The sequence below is a fragment of the Pezoporus occidentalis genome, unplaced genomic scaffold (genome assembly GCF_034315485.1).
Source record: "Pezoporus occidentalis ecotype Australia unplaced genomic scaffold, CSIRO_AGI_Poc_V1 ctg190, whole genome shotgun sequence".
NCBI lineage: Eukaryota > Metazoa > Chordata > Aves > Psittaciformes > Psittacidae > Pezoporus > Pezoporus occidentalis.
This window is the reverse complement of record NW_026913749.1, coordinates 291224-309332: the sequence shown is the minus strand read 5'-3', so window position 1 is coordinate 309332 and position 18109 is coordinate 291224. Positions and strand designations below refer to the sequence as shown.

Here is an 18109-nt window from a genome sequence, read left to right as displayed (position 1 = left end):
CTCTGTCCCTCTCTCGAACTTCCCTTCCCACCACGGGCACAGCTCCCTCAACCCTCCCAGGAATCAGAAATACCTCATTTTTAGCAGGCATCAAACCACTGCTGCTTGGTTTTCCACTCTTCAAAATCCCCCGTTTTGTTTTGGCAGCCTCAGGGGGGGGGATCAGCAAGGAAGGAAAGAACATTTAAAGAACAAAAGCTAAACCTGTTTGTGGAGCTGCCTGAGTTTTACAGCCTTGGAAGGAGGCAATTACCCGCTCCAGCTGCTGGCAGCCACGGGAAGGGACAGTGGGGACTATTGAGATGAGCATTCAAGCAGGTTGGAGATGTCACTGAGGGTGTTTACCTGCGCCCTGGAGGATGAGGTCTGGGAAGAAGAGGACCATGTGTGTGGTTCTGGTCTTCTGAATCTCCCGTTGCCTTGGAAACACACCATAAAAAGCAGCACTAACTCTGCTAATCACAGCATTTGCATCCTTGAGTCCAGGCGGAGCGGGGAGAACTGAAACACTCGGCAGCTCCTCAGAGCCTGGATCCACAGCTTGTGCCAAGGCATGGGATGGAGACAGGGAAAACAACAGCAGCAATCCCTGAGTGCAGGGTTCTGGGGTAAGGAGACTCCCAATTGTCCCTAAAATACCAGATTTGGGGGAACCTGGCCTTGAACACTGCCAGGGATGGAGCAGCCACAGCTTCTCTGGGCACCCTGTGCCAGCGCCTCAGCACCCTCACAGGGAAGAGCTTGCCCAGGAAGCCAGGTTGGATGGGGCTTGGAGTGGAAGGTGTCCTTGTAATTCAGTCTGTGATTCAATGGAAGCAACATTCAAAGGACAGAAGCGCTTGTTTGTGTGAATCACAAAAATAGCTTTGACAGAGGGGAAAAACCACAACGATTTCCCCGCTGCAAAACAAGCCTCATGGAATAAGAACCTCAGCAGCACAATTAATGAGAGTGCAAATCACAGCTACGTGGAAACAAACCATGGGGAATGAAAATCAACAGATGGCGTGTAGAGAACTGCTTGCTTGGAGAGGCAGAAGCAGCCCAGGGTGGAAGCTGCAGCACGGTGGGAGATGCTCCCCAGTGCAGAAGGAAGGTGACACAGCAGCCCCTGGCCGTTGGCTTGGCCAGGTCCCCTCATCCCCCCAGAGGACACAAGAGCTGGGGCAGGATGGAACAAACATGAACTGGCCAATGGGTTGCTAAGCCCGGAGCATCCGATGGGAACTCACCACCAAGTATCTGATGTCACATGTGGTCCAGAAAGCAGGGACCATCCCAGCACACCCCACGGTCACTACCAATGCTCAGGAAGCCTCTAACTCGATGTATCAGATACCGTGTGATGCACTCCAAGTATTTCTGTCAGACAAGACCACAGAACCACCTCACTGCTTCAGCGACACACATTCAGCCTCTTGCAAAGATGTCAAACCTCCAACTGACTCTGCTGTGCAGGTAAGGAAGCAGATACACAAAGCTTCACATGGAAAACAAGCAGAAAGAGCTTGCTGCTGGCTTGCCCATGCTCAAAGCTCAATGCTTGCTCAGCCCTCCGGTTGCAGCTCCTCTCCCATGTATTGTGCACATCACCCTCAAATTATAAATAGCTCGAGTGGCTTCTTCAGGTAGGAAAAGACACAGAAAGAGAAAGGTTAATGTTTCTATGTCAACCACTTACGGATACGCTGCGCTGAAGGCTCTGCAAATGGATGACTAAGACACCAGGTCACCGACAATGGGAACGGGAGAACAGCTCTTACCTGCTGAAGGCTCAGGCATCAGCTTGAAACAAAGAGCCCAGCGTGATTTCTGGTTCTCAGCATCGCTGTGAGCAGAGGAGCACAGTCCTGGGCAGCCCTCATCAACTGAAGGATCTCCCATGGGCCACCCCTCTGCAGAGGACAAGGCAAAAGCCCCACAGCTTGGGATGGAACAGAGGGTGGAAAGAAGCCGTGCATGTCCCATAGGAAACATCTCCATGTCAAGACAGGGGTTTTCCCAGGATCTCAGTTGTCAGCCCCTCCTGCAAGCAGTGATGGAGTGGGAAGAGCCAGAGGCCCCATGCACTCTGGTTAGCTGGAGGGCCCCCACGGTGACAGCACCAGGCTGAGATGCTCATTCAGCATCCTTGTGCTGAGTTGCACAACAAAGGAAGAAGAATATGACCAACCTAAGCCACTGCCAAGGAAATGAGTCTATTTAGCCTAAACAGAGGGATTCTGCCTCTCTTGGGCTTCCTTGGCTTTACCATTCAAGACACTTTATCCTGATAAAGCGTTACCCAGGGATCAGACTAAGCCTATGCTAACTTAAGGATCAGCTCGGTCAGCAGTGCTCATTGCAAAGATGTGCTTCCTCTTCTTCTTTTCTGAGGAAGAGAAAGGAAAAGCTTTGAAACCTCCAACTGAAAAGCAATAACCATGCTGGAGCATCACTACAGAGACTCCTGTTAATAATAGCTAGGGATAGGTTAAGCTGCCTGCCGATCGTGGTGGCGAGGGCAAAAAGCATGATACCCATAAGTGCCCTTACATACTACATCTGAAACACAGACCTGATCTAAAGCAGTGAAAGCAAATCAAGCAAGCTGTGATTTTAAACCCCATTGAGGGCAGTGTAAGCAGCCAGGCAGGGATCCCAGCCCTGCATCTCAACCAGCAGCCAGGAAAACCCAGGGTGTGGGTTTGTGGGGCTCCTCAAGATCCTGCCATTGCCAGCTCTAGTTCCGAGCATGAAATGAGCTTCCCAGCCACTACGGGAAGCCACGTGGGATCCTCAGGAGGCATGTTCACAACAGCAACTGAAAAGAAAAGCCCTTGAAACTCCTCAGAGAGCCAAAGCAGTAAATTGGAAGCATCGCTCACAGGGCCCTGATAAATTAGAGGCGAGCAAATTAACCCCAGTTATGAAGTTACTGTTACACAGCACAAAAAGCAAGAACATAGGCAGTGGATAGAGGACAATACTATAGAATCCCAGACTGGTTTAAGGTTGGAAGAGACCTTAAAGCTCCTCCAGCTCCAACCCCTGCCACGGGCAGGGACCCCTTCCACTAGAGCAGTAGAGCAGCTTGCTCCAAGCCCCTGTGTCCAACCTGGCCTTGAATAACAGCCTACAGGAATGTTAGAAAAGAAGAATCCACTGACCACCCCCCCTTTTCTCCCATATCAGTTTGCCAGCACATAGGCAGGATTTCAGTGACGTTGCAGCATCCCAGAGCCTTTTTCCAGGCAGTAATGCCCTCCGAGTCTCACCTCATGTACAAACGTGGTACCAGGATGCCACAGGCAGAGCTGACCCTGCTCCTGTGGAGCAGCATCAGGCACAGATCTGTTCATTGCCCTTTAGTTTATCCCATGCTTCCTGCTCTCTGCGAGGATGCAGCAGCACAGCCCACCCATGGGGGTCTTTGCCTACAAAATACCCCTGCAGGAAACTGCTGTGGGGATGCCGCACAGCCCAACCGGGCAGGAGGAGAATCCACCAGGACAATGAAACAAGAGTAACTCACACATCCCACAGTGTGAGCAGAGGCAAAATCCTGGCCTTGGAGGGAGGGCAAAGAGCAGGGGAAAAGCAGGTTTGTAAATAGCTTCTACCTAGAGCAGAAATCCCACAGCTCTGCCGGCCAGGCCATGGGATCTGTGGGGCAGACGAGGGGAGCGCGGCTCAGCAGAGGTTTGTGCCTGCAGGGCTTTGAGAGAAATGGAAAGAATTATGGACTGAAGAGCAGTAAATGCCTTTGTGAGCAAAGGAAAGAGCCCTGTCTCACGTGCAACTGCTGAGAACTCCCTTTGCATGAGCTACCGCATCCCTGCCACAACACAGGACCGCGGGTGCCAACATGGACATGGACCAGAGCCACGCTCACGGGGTTCGTGGCAAAAGCATCCCCTGATTAAGCAGAGCAAACACTGCCAGGCTCATCAACCCTCTCCTCTGTAATCCCAAAAGCTGGATGTACCTCAGTGTTTAACACCCCCCGACCCACGGTCAGCAGCAAGGCTGGGAGCCCGCATCCCTCCCCAGCACATCAAGCCTGGCAGCAGCATCCATAGAGCCAGGAGTGACATGATCTCCTTCAGCGAGGAGTTCTGAAGCTAATTCTCCTGGGTCAGCACACGAACACGCTTCCTTTAGGAAGCTACTACGGATGCCAACGTGTCATCAATTATTCATCCTGCTCTTGGAAGAACTGTTAAGCTCCTGGTGGGAAATTAATCTTGCTATAATGAGGTTTGTGTTTCTAGGAGAGCTTAAGCATGTCCCTGTCGCCACTATTCAAACTCGTTTTCCCCCAAGACTGAATTCCAGCTCCCTCCAGGTAACATCATTTTGCCATTACTGCACCAGGAAGTGCAGAGATTATCAGATTTCAGCAATTCCCATGTTTCTGGAGGTTAAAGTCATTTTAGAAAGGCTTTTTTTTTTGCTATTTTAACTAAAACAAGCCTTAAAGCAGTGGAAACACAAAGCCCACCGTGGCTCCAGAGGCAGCCCTGCTTGGCCGTCATCCACACACACACACACACAGCAGTACATCCCACTGGCTCTGGTGCTGGGAAGCAGCTTTCCCCCCCTCTCAGAGGCCCCCAGGCAGCCCTGGCACAAGACCAGAGGTCCTGGCATGGCAGTGTGAGTGCCTTTACTCTTGACCTACCATTCTCCACATCGGGTTTCGCTTCCACATCCATAACCACAGCTCTTCCAAGCAAAAAGCTCTTCCAGATCCTGGCACAACTTGCCCATAAGAAGCTGCTTGGCCAGATTTCCACCTCCCTGTGCAGTGCAGGAGTGCCAGGACACCATTTACCTCCTGCTTCAGCCCAGGAAGCTCCTCTGAATGCCAGCAGCACCGTCCCCGCTTCCTAAGACTTCCAGCAAAAAGCATTAGTGCAAGAGCACGGTGATGCCAACCCCCCCAAAACCCCACATCCCCGGCTCCCCAGTTCCCTCAAAGCAGTAAGAACAAAGGTGCCTTTTACACACCCATCAGCACGTGTAAGGTTTTCCATTCCCAGGCTAGAAACCCCTCCTGGTTCCACGCTGATGGCACCCATCACGGCTGCTGCCTGACTTCATGGAATCAAAGCGTGCCACAGCTGATGGTAACAGACTGCTGCTCGCTGGAGCTTCACTTCAGCTCACCCGGGTGGGATGCAGGCTTGCCCCAGAGCTGGACACAGCACTGCAGAGGGGTCTCACCAGCAGGGAGTAATCCTTGTCCTCTAAAGGGGCATGGGAAGGGGGATCCAGGGAGCAGCAGTGATTTCCACTTGTTTGATGCAGAAGCAGCAGCTAAGGAGGCCAGAGCACTCCTAATCATTACCCTAACCCAAAATCCTTTCACCAGAACACAAAGAGAGAATCTAAATTATTAATTTCCATTGTATAGCAGCATGTCTTATTATTTGTGGTATGAATTATTCACTCATTCCCTCTCCTCCCCTGGGCTCCCGATGAGCAACAGCTTGTGTTTGAGGAGCGTATGTTGGGATGGGGAAGTGGCCGGGTCCCTTCTCCCTGCGGATCCACAGCGCTCACATCCTGACCCTGCCAACAGACAGTGACAGGACAGAGAGCACAAAACCCAAGGCACCAGCTGGATTGATCTGCTCAGACAAAGCAGTCCTGGGCAATCATTATTCTCACCACTACTTGCAGCCACGGGCAGATGCAGGCAGTGAACAGGCAGAGCTGTGAAGCCCCATTGATCCCAACCCTCCGAAATGCTGCTGTGGAATAAGGAATGGGAGAAATGAACCTGTTTTGGTGCTTTCCTACACTGTAACATCCTAGAAGGAGCAAACAAAGGTGTGAGCATGGCTGGACAAATCACACAGAGCTGCGTGCTCCGGCACAGCCGGTCCTGAGGGATGCCCTGTGGTGCCTAACTTGGGTAATCCTATATTTATGGGGGAAATAAAGGTGTGTTGGGAAAATCCAATCAAGGCTTGTGTGGACGGCAGCAGCAGGGAAGCACAGCAAAGCCAGGCAGCTGGAAAACAGTGGGAAATTGCCTTTTTGGGTAGGGAACTACAGTGAAGCCACCCCAGAGCTGCTTCAGCATCGCACATCAGCTCAGTTCCTCTCTCCTGCTGCAGGCAGAGCCCTATAAACCCCTCTGGAACCTACCCATTAGAGGCATTACTTACTAAAGCACCGACTCAGCAGTGGTTGAGGCCCATGACGTGCACACGTGAAGCTGACAGAGGTGAAACACCTCAAAAGCCTCCAGCGTGCCCACACAGCTCAACTGCACCGCTCTGATTCCCAGAGAGAGGGAAGTAACGGTGCAGCGCAGCCCAGGGATTCACAGATGGGTCCCATCAAGGTTGTGCAAGAGCTGATGACAAACAGAGATGATGACAGGGTCCACGTGGCCATCCCCTGCAAAAGCAAACAGCCCAAATGCCCAGCTCACCCATGCTTAACAGCAGGATGGACAAAGCAAAGCAAACCATATTGCTGCGTGTGACGCCATGGACTTAAAATAACATTAAAAGGGGATTTTAAGCCCCCAAATGCCTTATCCTGGGGGGAGTTCCAAGGAATTTCATAGGAGCTTTGACTGAAAGCAGCCTCCAGAACTGGGTGCTTGCACTCAGCAATCAGAGAGCTGAAGGGGTTTGCTTGGGATTGAAACGAGGGCACCAAAGAGCCCACATTGCTCAGAGCAAACCTTTTAGGGTACGTCACAAAGTGACTCTGGGCAACTCACGGCAAGGGATACAGGGAGAAACGAGCCCAAGAGAAGCCTCGCTCAAGGATTTGTGTCCATTAAACAAAGCGGAATTTGGGTAGCACAAGGCAATTCCCCTAACGCCACCTCCTGGTTTAACCTGCAGGAGCCAGACCATCTCCATCCCGTCCTGTTCCGCTTTCCCCCAAAGCACGACGTGGAACGAATCATTGCAACCCATCAAGCTGCAGCGGCCAAAAAGGAGCTGATGGGGCAGCACAGGGCCACTGCTTACACCAGAGGTACCCGGTTTAAAGAATCAGAGTAACTGCCCAGCATCCCAAAGCTGCTCCATCACAGGAACCCTTCTCTGGAAGAAGAAAACTCTCCCAAATTAACCAACCAGAGCAACCCTCAAAGCAGGGACCGACCCATGCTGGAAACAGGCTCTTCCCCACCCCACACAACCCGAACCCATCCCAAGTATTTAATGTTTCATTTCCAGCACAAGATGATTTCTCAGGCCACTGCTCACCAAAGACCTGGGAGATCTGGTGGGGATAAGAAGGACAAGCAGGCTCCACATGCATATTTCAGCAGGCTTTCATTCCAGCTGGTGAAAATACTGTCTTTAATTGGCTTTTGTCACCTCGGCGGCTGTTACCACTTATAAAACAACCCATCCCCAACTCGAAACGATGCCTCAGAGATAAATGAACATTATCAGCTCCCCGCTGGCTTTCACAGGTGTCTGGGCACATATTAGTTTTTGAAATACGAGCTGCTGTCAGTGGGGTATCACAGACCCCGCAGCTTTCATCCCCCTGCCCGTGTTCCCCCCCTCCTTTAACAGTGCCAGTGTAATGGGCTGCAGAGGGAAACTTCCCACCGTGCCCACGTAACACGTGGAATTACACTTACATCAGGCTGTTATTCACACACAGGGCACCCCAAAGATCTGTTCTGCCCAGGAGGAGCAAAGGGAAGATCCAAGGCAGCCGAGCTGGTGGCCATGGAGCCACGAGCAGCCCAGAGCCAGGGCACTTCCCATTGATGTACACCTCCACTCTATGTGCACTGGCATCTTGCACACCAGGTAATGATCCTGCTTTCCAGGCCTTGGATGCACAGAGGACAGGGAAATGGCGATGCACGGCATGCCCAGGCACCCAGGAGAGCCCGGTTGTGACCATGGGAGGATTTCTCTTTACTTTCTACATTCACAGGATGAGGTTTTTGCTGGTGGCATCTCTCCTTGGCTGGCTGAGAGCATCACCTGTGGCTGAGAGCATCACCTGCGGCTGAAGCTGCTGCCTGCATCCTCCTCCTGGCAGCATCACCCTGCTGCCTCCCCACACTTCCCACCCCTCAGCACAAGAGCTTAACAACTTTGAGCAAGTGATTTCAATCCATTGAGGGGCTTAATAGGTGAAAATGTCAAAATACGTGCTGATAAGGCGACAGTTAATGGGAGGTTGAACGAAAGGTTAAAGCCACCTTTCCCCAAGCACATGTGGATCCCACATGAGTCACCGCTGTGTGAAACCCCCCGATGAGCCCCCAGCTCTGCTTTCCATGGCCTGCATCCGAGCTGACCTTTCTCCTCTGCCGCTTCACAGGGCCATCACAGCACGGCACCATCGCAAACAACAGCCACGCGATCCCTGACGCATCCATGCCCAAGGGTCCCTCTGGAAAGCAAACCGGAGATGCGCTGGGCAGCAGCCCCACGAAGCCACGGCCCAGGCTGCATCTTCTCCCCAGAGCAGAAAGTGCTGTGAGAAACTCATGACTGCTCAAACACACGTCTCCGCATCCTCCCGAGCTGTGAGCGCAGGCTGAGCCGGTCCCTCTGCTCCCCTCGACCCTCTGCAGCACTTCAGCTCCATCAAATCACTGCACAACCTACTCAACCTTCATCCACGTCTTCTTTTTCACCCTCGTCTCAAACACAAAGTGCAGCGAAATCTCCTTTCTCTTACTCAAAATAACACCTCCTGGAAACCAAAGGTGCTCCAAGAGTGCCCGAGAGCAGCCATCACAAGCAGAGCAACCCGCAGAAGGGATGGTGGAAGGAGGTCTGCTGTAATTTCAGAGGGAGGCATCACACAGATTAATCAGCGCAGCTAAACAGCTCCTGTTCTCACGCTCTGCTGAGCCCCAGTGGGTGCCAAGCGCTTATTAAAGTCAACAGTGGTGAAATAGTCTCAGTTTCAGCAGATCAATATAAAAAGCCCATCATTCAAAGTGAATGTTACCAGCCTTTAATGGGGCTCTGAGAATATTCATAGAAATAATCACTTTGCTTTATAATTGAGATGCAATATCGCACTCGCAGCCCCAGCTATCTCTCGGGAGGCTGAGTGCATGGGAGCGCCTGGCCCAGGAGAATTAATTCAATCAGGTTTTGCTAATGACAAAGGAACCAGCCTGGAAATCACCCCCTCCCAAGGAACACCCATCTGGCAGCACAGCGTGCAACTGCTGTGCTGCTCCAGCCATCCACAAACCTCTCTCTGCATCCCCTCCTCCTCAACATCCTCAAGCTCACCATCATCTGAGGACCAGCTCCACCATAGAAGACACCAGCTTAGGTTTGGGTCTGATGGACAAGCTCTGTCTGAACTTTGTTTAAGGCTTAAAGAGCTGCATTCTGCAGCATCCCATCTCGCACCCACTGGTGGATCACACCGAACCTGGACCTGGCTTGGGAGATGTCAAACCACCCCACAGTTCAGGTACACACCTTACTGGGAAGCTCCCTTTCTCACTGGTGGGAAGATATCCTTTTGCTTTAGACACAGCTCCACCAGTTGACAACCAAGCAGCACACTGCACGCCTACATCATGCACCCACAGCCCTCAATGCATGGAGCTGGTTTTGACAGGCCAGCCAAAGAGCGACGGATGGGACTAAATCCCTGTCCACCACTGGAGATGTCCACAGCAGGGGACAATGCTGGGATCCCCACAAGCTTTGTCCACCTGGCTGGATCCCCATCAATGGTGTGCAGTGATGGAGCTCAGGGATGCAGCTCCTATTTCCAGCATTAGGTGCCTGCCCAAAAACGCCCATCAGCCGACAACCAGAGCCAAACCTCACCGTCTGGTCCTCTCCCCCAGACAGTCATAAAACTGGAGACACAAGCGGACATTAAAACTGGGCAGAGCTGTAAGAAGCCATAAAGAAAAGCAGCATCCAGGCAGCCCCCATCCCCAGGCAGGCAGAGCCCCCTCCTGGGGCCATCCTCAACCCCAGGGTGCAGAGGGCAGCAGGCAGGTCTCACGCTATCCAGGCTAAGGGCACTCAACTGAACCATTCTCCTTCACAGGCGAAGCTGCAAACAAGCGTGCTTCAAATCAATGTGACATTTACCATCCTTTGGTGCAGACTTCCCTTCTACCCCCGCTTCCTGGGGATGGAACAAAGCAGCAGCAGCAGCACTGGCTGCCAGACTCTGCTCCCTCCTTAGGGATGGAGAAGTGCCGCAGAGCTGCTGCAGGGACGCGCAGGACGTGCTGAAGTCAATCACCAACACGAGGAACTGCTGCTGTAAGGACCTGGTCGTGCCTCGATGATGGGGGACATAAGCAGGGTGGCAGGGCTGTAAACCCTGCACCCTCTCCTTTGCACTGGGCTATACCTTTCCCCCACAGCATTGGCCAGAATGTGACCTACAAGTTTTGGGGCTAAATCTCTTCTAAGAAGAAGGAGGGTCCCCAAAACACTGTAACACACCAAAGCACAGTGCCAGTGTCAAACCTCAGTGCAGCCAGCTGCCTCTTGCTGCCATCTCCAAGCATGGTCCCAAAGGGGATGAATTTAGATGCTGTCACCTAAGGATGCAGGGACTTTCCCCCCGATCCAGGACACGCATTCATCCTCCCCATAGATGTCACCACCTGTAAGTTTCTCCATGTACATTCTTCCCTCCTGCCCACAGCAATATCTCACCATCCCTCCCTCCTCACCAGCACCTTTGCCACCAAGGCTGAATTTGTTCTGTATTTAGCTCACACACACTGTTCTGCTCCTTGCTTTGTTCTTTCTTATTAAAAGAAAATAGACTCCAGCTTGTTTCTGGCCATGGGAACTGAAGATAAAGCCTCAGGTGAAGCCACGTGAGCTTTGGGGGTGAGCAGGGGATGGCAGTGCTCTGTGCATGCTGCAGCACCACTGACATGTCCCATTTACTCCCTCCCAGACACCTCCACTGAATGGTGGCACTTGAGGCAGAAACACTGCAGAAACTGAAGCAGGGACAAACACAGGGTGATAGAACTGAAAACAGACAAGCGAGATTTGCTCCTGCAGGAAGGAAAGGGCTGGAGCAGAGGGGATGGCTCCAGCTCTGTGTACAGCTCCTGGGGATGTTTATGGCATGTGGTATTCCTTGGCAACATCAAGGCTTCCTTGGCAACATCAGGGGGGCTGGAAGCATCACCTTGTGCCTGTGACAATGGGGATGAGCTCCGTTGCCTCCCCAGGAGCAAGAGCAGAAGGGGGTACATCAGTGGGGATGCTCCTCGGGGTGACCAGGGATGCAGCATCGTGCTCCTCAGAGAAGCACAGACCCCACAACACCCCTGTGAGCACCACGATGCCAATAAGAGCCCCAAGGCACAAAGACTGTTGCAGAGCATGGCCTTGGTCCTGTTCTCCATCTCGCCTAGAGCAGCACAAGCACTCAGGGCTCCTGCAGCATCTCCCCACCAGAGGAACCCCCAGTCTCACGCAGCCTGGAGACCACCACGGCTGGGCTCAGAGCAAAGCAGACCCCACCAGAAGCTCCCCATGGAGCCAGGGGCTGCCCCAGGAGCTCCATCCCACCGGGCTCTCCTCCTCCCTTCTCAACAAGCACAAAGAGAAAGGCGGCTCCACTCGCACCTCGCTAATTGTTATTTGTGATACACCAGTAACATTTTAATTAATCTGAAGTCTTCAGCATAACAACCACCCGAGGTACAAAGATAAAGCAGAATCAACAGGGCTTGATTAAATGCATAATTAATGTTTCGCTAAACCCAGCATATATGAATATTAATTACCAGCAATAGTCTGTGGTTTGGCATCTCCTGTCATCATCAATTTATTCCTTCCATTGCCATTCCCGGCCCTGGAACAAATGAACCAACCTCTGGCTTGCCAGCAGAGCCCACTAAATACAACTGAATGCAAGAGGCTTGTCTTTACATGCCACTATGTCACCCGCACATTAACTGCTTTCCAGCATGGTTGCCTGAAGAGAGATGCATTGCCAAGGCTGAAGTGTGCTCATCCCAAAATGGGACTCAATGTAAAGAAAACTGTTGTCTGCTGGCAATAGAAGAAGACCAATCCCCACACCAGTGAGAGAGGAGAACAGGGATGGACCTGGTCCTGTTGAAGGTTTTAGAGTCATAGAATCCCAGCCTGGTTTGGGTTGAAGGGAGCTTAAAGCTTCTCCAGCTCCAACCCCTGCTATGGGCAGGGACCCCTTCCACTAGAGCAGCTTGCTCCAAGCCCCTGTGTCCAACCTGGCCTTGAACACTGCCAGGGATGGGGCAGCCACAGCTTCTCTGGGCACCCTGTGCCAGCGCCTCAGCACCCTCACAGGGAAGAGCTTCTGCCTAAGAGCTCATCTCAGTCTCCCCTTGGGCAGGTTAAAGCCATTCCCCTTGGCCTGTCCCTACAGGCCCTTGTCCAAAGTTTTAACCACCAAAGGGACTTCAGGCAGAGTCTGGGCTCAGATGTGCCACAGCACAGGATCCAGAGGAGCAAAACCACCTCCTGCCCATCACAGCCCCTGGGCAGAGCCCGGATCCAGCGAGGTGAGCGCGGACAGAAGCAGCCACCCATGGGCTGCATCCTCCTTGCTGCGGCAAGCAGAGCATCGCACAGTGGCACGGAGCATCCCTGTGCACCTCCCCAGCACAGGCGCTGCCGCCCCACGCGCTCCCCGAGGTGTCATTACTCTGCAGGAGCCCGCACTAATTACAGTGTCAGCCTCGTGCTGCAGGGCTGCTAATTGAGGTAGAGCATTACAGTGTTTCCAAACCCCGAGCTGCAGGCAGGGGCCGCAGCAGATCCGAGCAGCGCTGCTGGTGCTCTTGGGAAAGCAGAAGGACTTCAGGGAAAGCCTGTCCTGCTGCTCACCGAGAGCTGGACCAGCATCTGCTTCATGCAACACAGACCAGAGCCCCTTAATGAGCAGGGCAGGCTGTGGTTTAATCACAATCTGAATTATTTATTAGGGTGAAATCAGTGCTGGCATCCCATGACCTGCAGGCAGGGCTCTGGGGAACACAACGGCAGATGCAGGCTCAAGTCCCAACTTCTCTGATGTGAAAACATCTGGATGACTTGGGGCAAAGCCCCACTGAAAGGAGGATGTTGGCACAGGGTTTTGCCATCGGTGAGTGGCCCCACAGAGCACAAACAGGCATTGACACCCACAGCATCGCTAAGGACTGCTGGAAGGGCAAGCACCAGGTAGAATAGAGCAGGAGAAGGAATGTGGGACAGGGCTTGGCAGGGTCGGACACCGCCATGGTGAGCCAGAGACCCCACTGAGCTGAGCCAAGCCCCAGGACAGGGGCTGAGCACAGACCTTCTGCAGGCCACGGTCATGCTCCTCTCTTGTTATTAAGCTTTAATATTGTGACCTTTAAGATGCAAGAGAGAATTCCTGAGCCTCTGTAACTGTCCAAGGGAGGCTTTGTGCTCTTGGACAAGCAACGAAAGGTTAGAGCAACGCCTCCGCAGCAGCCAGGGCCGTGTTCCCATTAACCTATTGCTACAGGTGACACTTGGTTCACTCCTCTACAGAACCTCCTCTGTTTCCTTGCTGAATGATGGCAATCCTCAGACAAGAGCCCAAGGCACCGAGGTGCACACAGCACCTGGCTCCCTGACACTGCGTTTGAAGGATGAAATCCAATTACTGCTCCCTTAGTGCAAAACCCTTCCCCTTTTAGCGTGTCCCCACGACAGGCTGGCAACAGCGAGCGAGGCTGCAGATGTTCCAGGTCCCTCCCAGTCCCTCTCTCCGCGAGGGGTTTGGCTGCCAAGACCTGACACGGCTCAGCCGTACCAAGAGAGCAAGACCTGATGCGAGAGAACTCATCACAAGGCACCCAGGCACCCATGTGGGGATCTCGCACCCATCTGCGAGCAGCAAGGGACAGAAGAAGGGAGAGAAGGTGGCAGCAGCCGTGTGTGACCCTCCTGGGATGGCCTCGGGAAGGGGCTGCCCGTGAGCAGGGCCGGAGGGGCAGGACCTACCTGGGATGTTGTGGATGGTGATAGCGAGGATCATGAGCATAATCCGCCTCCAGCTGCTGCTGCTGGCCGCGGGGGCCCCATCCCTGGCCACGGGGAACGCTGGGGGGGGGTCCGGCAGGGTGGCCCCTGCACCCTTCCTCCTCTGGTAGGGCTCCCCGTTCTCACCTTTGTCTGCAGGGACAGAAAGACAGACAGGTGAGAAGAGAGGGGGACAGAGCGGGGCACCTCCCGCCTCCCCTCCCAGAGGGAAAGAGCAGGGAGAAGGACTAACACTGACCAGAGCAGGGCTGAAGGTGCATGTGTTGCTCCCTTCGTTCCAGGGTAGAGGTTTCCCCTCAGGCAAACTGCAGAGTCCATGGGCTAGGGAGTCTCTGAGTCAAAGCACAAGCTCATCTTCTGCCTCCTCTTCCTCCCCTGGGGACCCAAACAGCTCCCCAGCATCACCCACCCCTTCAAAGTCCCAGTGTGGTGGGGACAAGCACTGGGGATGATGGCTGGTGAGGATGATGAGCAGCAGGGACCCATGGTACGTCCATTCCCCCCACCCCCCCAGCCCCAAACTTTGCAGGTCTGCAGTTCCATTGCCATCACCGGTACAGGAAAGCCCATTAACACTCACCCCAGTCACAAAACAAGTGCATTGAGCTGTATTTAGTGACTGTTCTGCCACCAAAAGATTTGCCACTGCCATTTGCTAAGACATCACCAGGTAACTCCAGGCTCTCCCAGACCTCTGCTCCCAGCAGGACCATTACCATCAGCTTCACTGCAATCAGTTATCTAAAACCATGCCACTACAACCTCAGGCCCAATTAGGGCTGTGAACCAGCACCAGGCAGCACCATAATAAAGCCCACGCACACTGAGAGCTCCAGCATGAAAAGGTGAAGGGATGCCAAGACGAGGAGCACAGATTCCTCCACCCCGCACAGCTATGGCTCAGTATTAAAGACTTGACATTTAGACAATATAATTCTCTCCCCTTGGATTTACAGAATTCTCCCTGCTGTCCCTTGAGCCACGCTCTCCCTGGTTTTGTTCACAGACGCAGTGTAAGGAGCCATCCGAAGCTGTTCTGATGGAATTCCAATTGCTTCCCCTGCTATTTGGAGGCAGGATGGTACCCGGCCATCACATCACACACCACACAGCATGTGTTTCAGCACCAATTAAGAACCTTGGGATAAGAGGGCTCATGCAAATTGACACAGGAGGTCACCTTGGGAAAGCAGCAGCACATCTGGCCATCTGCAACACAAACACGGACACCCAAAGGCATCCCAAAACGGTCCTCAGCAATGCAGACGACACACACACCAATTTCATAGCGTTTGGTAGCAAAAGAGCAGCTCAAAGACTAAAACCCCACTTGAGAGCAGTGGGAGCAGGCACCTCCTGCCACCTCCCATGCACAGGAGCATCCCTGGACGGTGTCACCAGGGCTGCAAATCACAACGCTCGTGCTTTCCACCGCACAGCAAGATGCTGCACTGCTAAACAGTGTCATTAGCCATATGGAGCCAGCCACTTTGTCCCCGAATCCCAGCCCAGTCAATAGCACGCAGTCACATTTGATGGCAGAGCTCCCTCCCAGCCCATGGGGCCAAAGATAAATATGGTTTTAAGCAACAGCAAGGGCAATTAGATGCAGCGGAGCAGCTTGTCCAATTCACTGCAGGAACGCTGGCGTGGTTTGGCTGGCAAAGGGGCAGCCAAGGCTAAAGCCACTTACAGATGACATCCCCTCCTTCTGCCAGACCACTGCGGTACTTTAATTGCTTGGCACGCACCCCCCTGGTCCCCCAAACAGAGTTATCCTCAGCTGATGCTGACCCACAGGGCTGCACCCAGTGCTGCCGCAGCCCCATCACCGCAGGGTGATGTGAGGATGCAGAAAGGTGCAGGAATCCCCCTCTGCCATTGAGGGCTTCTCAGGGAGGAGGAAAAACACCATGTAAACCATTTTGAGAAGAGCACTTACATTCAAGTGACAAAACACCAGCGCTTCTCCCTTTATAGAGAGCAACAAGTGTTCCATAGAAGCAGGAGTGATTGCAACGCAAGCGTAAACTCTTGAAGTGGTTTTTGCGAGGCACAAATGCAGGATGGGTGCTGGAAGTGGGGGTTTGGGGGGTCTGGGGAAGCTCTGCACTTTGCAGGCTTCGGGGGAACGCAGGATGTGAGATCAGGGATTTGGTTTTGATTCCATCAGGCCAGAAAAGCTGCTGCTGACAGTGCAGCAGCACCTCCACCTCGCTCTCATCGCTCGCAGCACCAGCTGAGAACAGTGGCACTGACACCAGGCAGGGTGCTCCATCACTGTTTAATTCTCACCAACCCCACAGTGAACAATTTCTTCCTCCTGTCTAATCTGAATTCACTCTGCCAATTTAAAGCCATTCCCCCTTGCCCTGTCACTACGTGCCCTTGTAAAAAGGGAACCCGGCTGTCTCAGTTGTAACCCCACGGTTTAGGCAGAATGAGCCCAAGAACCCAACCCCTCCCAAGCCGCTTTCCGCTTGGCACTGACAGAACTGATCGACCAAATGGCAGCAGCCTTTCCAAAAACCTGACTTTCTGGCTCTGAACAAAACAACTCTGCCTCGACATCTGCTCTGCTCGCAGAGACGTTCACTTGTGCCACCCCCGTGATGCTCCCATCTATCTCCCTTTCGGCTATTGCTCAGGCCCCATTCCCAGGGGATCACAGGGACTGTGGCAGGGAGGGGACCATGTGGTGGCACCATGCTCACGGTCCCCTCGGGACACACACGGAGCCTTCAGGAAGGGGAGAGCTGCTCCAGCTCCAGCTCAACCCAGCCATCCAAACCGCTCACAATACACTCATTGCACGTTAACCCCCAGTGCTTTGAGCTGATGGTTCATTGGGCTTTGCATGCCTCATCCCAGTTGTACTTTCTCCCCATTTCCCTTGTCCCTGGGTTTAAGGGGTTCGCTCTGGGTCTGCACCGTACCCCAGGACTCCTGCAGCAAGGCACAGTGAGGCTTTTGCTGGTGTTTAACCATCAAAGCAAATCCTTCCCAGCTCCCTGCTCCAGGTTTCGATCTCAGCTCCCCCAGCTCCTGCCTGCAGGTGAATTTTGGCTGAGAAAAAGCCTGCTCTATTGAATGCACAGCCACCAGCATGGGAGAAAGCCCCAGAAAGGAGCTGCAACCACCACAGAGGGGCCCAGCTGCACTTTGGGGCCACCCATGCCTGCAGATATCAGATATCTGAGAGCATCAGACAGGTACATCCACACACCCCCCATGCTCATAAGCATCCTCTGTGAAGAAGCACAGCAAGGGATTCAATGGCCAACGCTCGTCTCACGTCTGTAACAGGGGAAGCTTCAGCTTTCCCCATTCTGAAGAAAATTACCCCCCTCTCCCCATCATCAGATTACCAGGAAAGATCCATCTCACGGCTCTCATGAACAAAAGGCAATGCTCAGACCACTTCCATTGCTTAACACGAGCCTGCCACCCACAAAGGTATCACCCAGCCCCAACACACTCCTACCACTTCTATTAGATCCCTTTTTTGTTAATTATTACTATATTTTACCTACAAGTAGTCTGCTTCTTACTCCTGACAAAACTGTTGATGCACATTCGACACTCTACAAGCAGATCTGAAGCACCTTCGAGGACAACGGTGACAAAGGATAGGGAGATGCCACAGCCCTCTGCAAATGTGGGAAATAAAGAGGATAGATGCAGCTTTTACCAGGGAAGTGCTGCGGGTGGTGTGCCTGGGCAATCTGAACACCAAATTGCCTCTCCTACACATTATCAGTGCATTAGCAGAGGATAAAGGCAGCAAGACCAAACGGAGGGAGACAACCCCAGCATCATTTTCCCAGTAGTGCCACATCTAACAGCGAGCCTACAGAGCGCACACGGGTCAAGCAATGGGGTTTACTGCCAATTGGTGCTGGAAACGATTAAAAAACCAGGGGAAAAAAGGGATAATTACAGTGGAGGGGTGATCCCAGCACAGCACCGGACACGGCACGGGAGGGGATGCGTGCGGCTGTCACACAAAGCACAGCACCCAGAGCGCTCCCAGCCTGAAACGCTGCCTCTCACCCAGGCTAAGGGGAACAAAACAATAATTACAGCAAAACACGGATTTGGCTGGAAGTCAGGAAAGCCTC

At 53.1% G+C, this 18109-nt stretch overlaps 1 protein-coding gene across 2 annotated transcripts in view; it reads right to left on the bottom strand.

The window, feature by feature from the left end:
- Positions 1 to 18109, bottom strand: part of SLC39A11 (solute carrier family 39 member 11) — a 76249-nt gene that overhangs the window by 18895 nt on the left and 39245 nt on the right. For both annotated transcript variants that reach the window (XM_062616908.1, XM_062616909.1), the window contains exon 6: positions 13950 to 14120. In XM_062616908.1, the coding sequence (XP_062472892.1) occupies positions 13950 to 14120 (171 nt within the window). The remainder of the gene's footprint in view (positions 1 to 13949; positions 14121 to 18109) is intronic.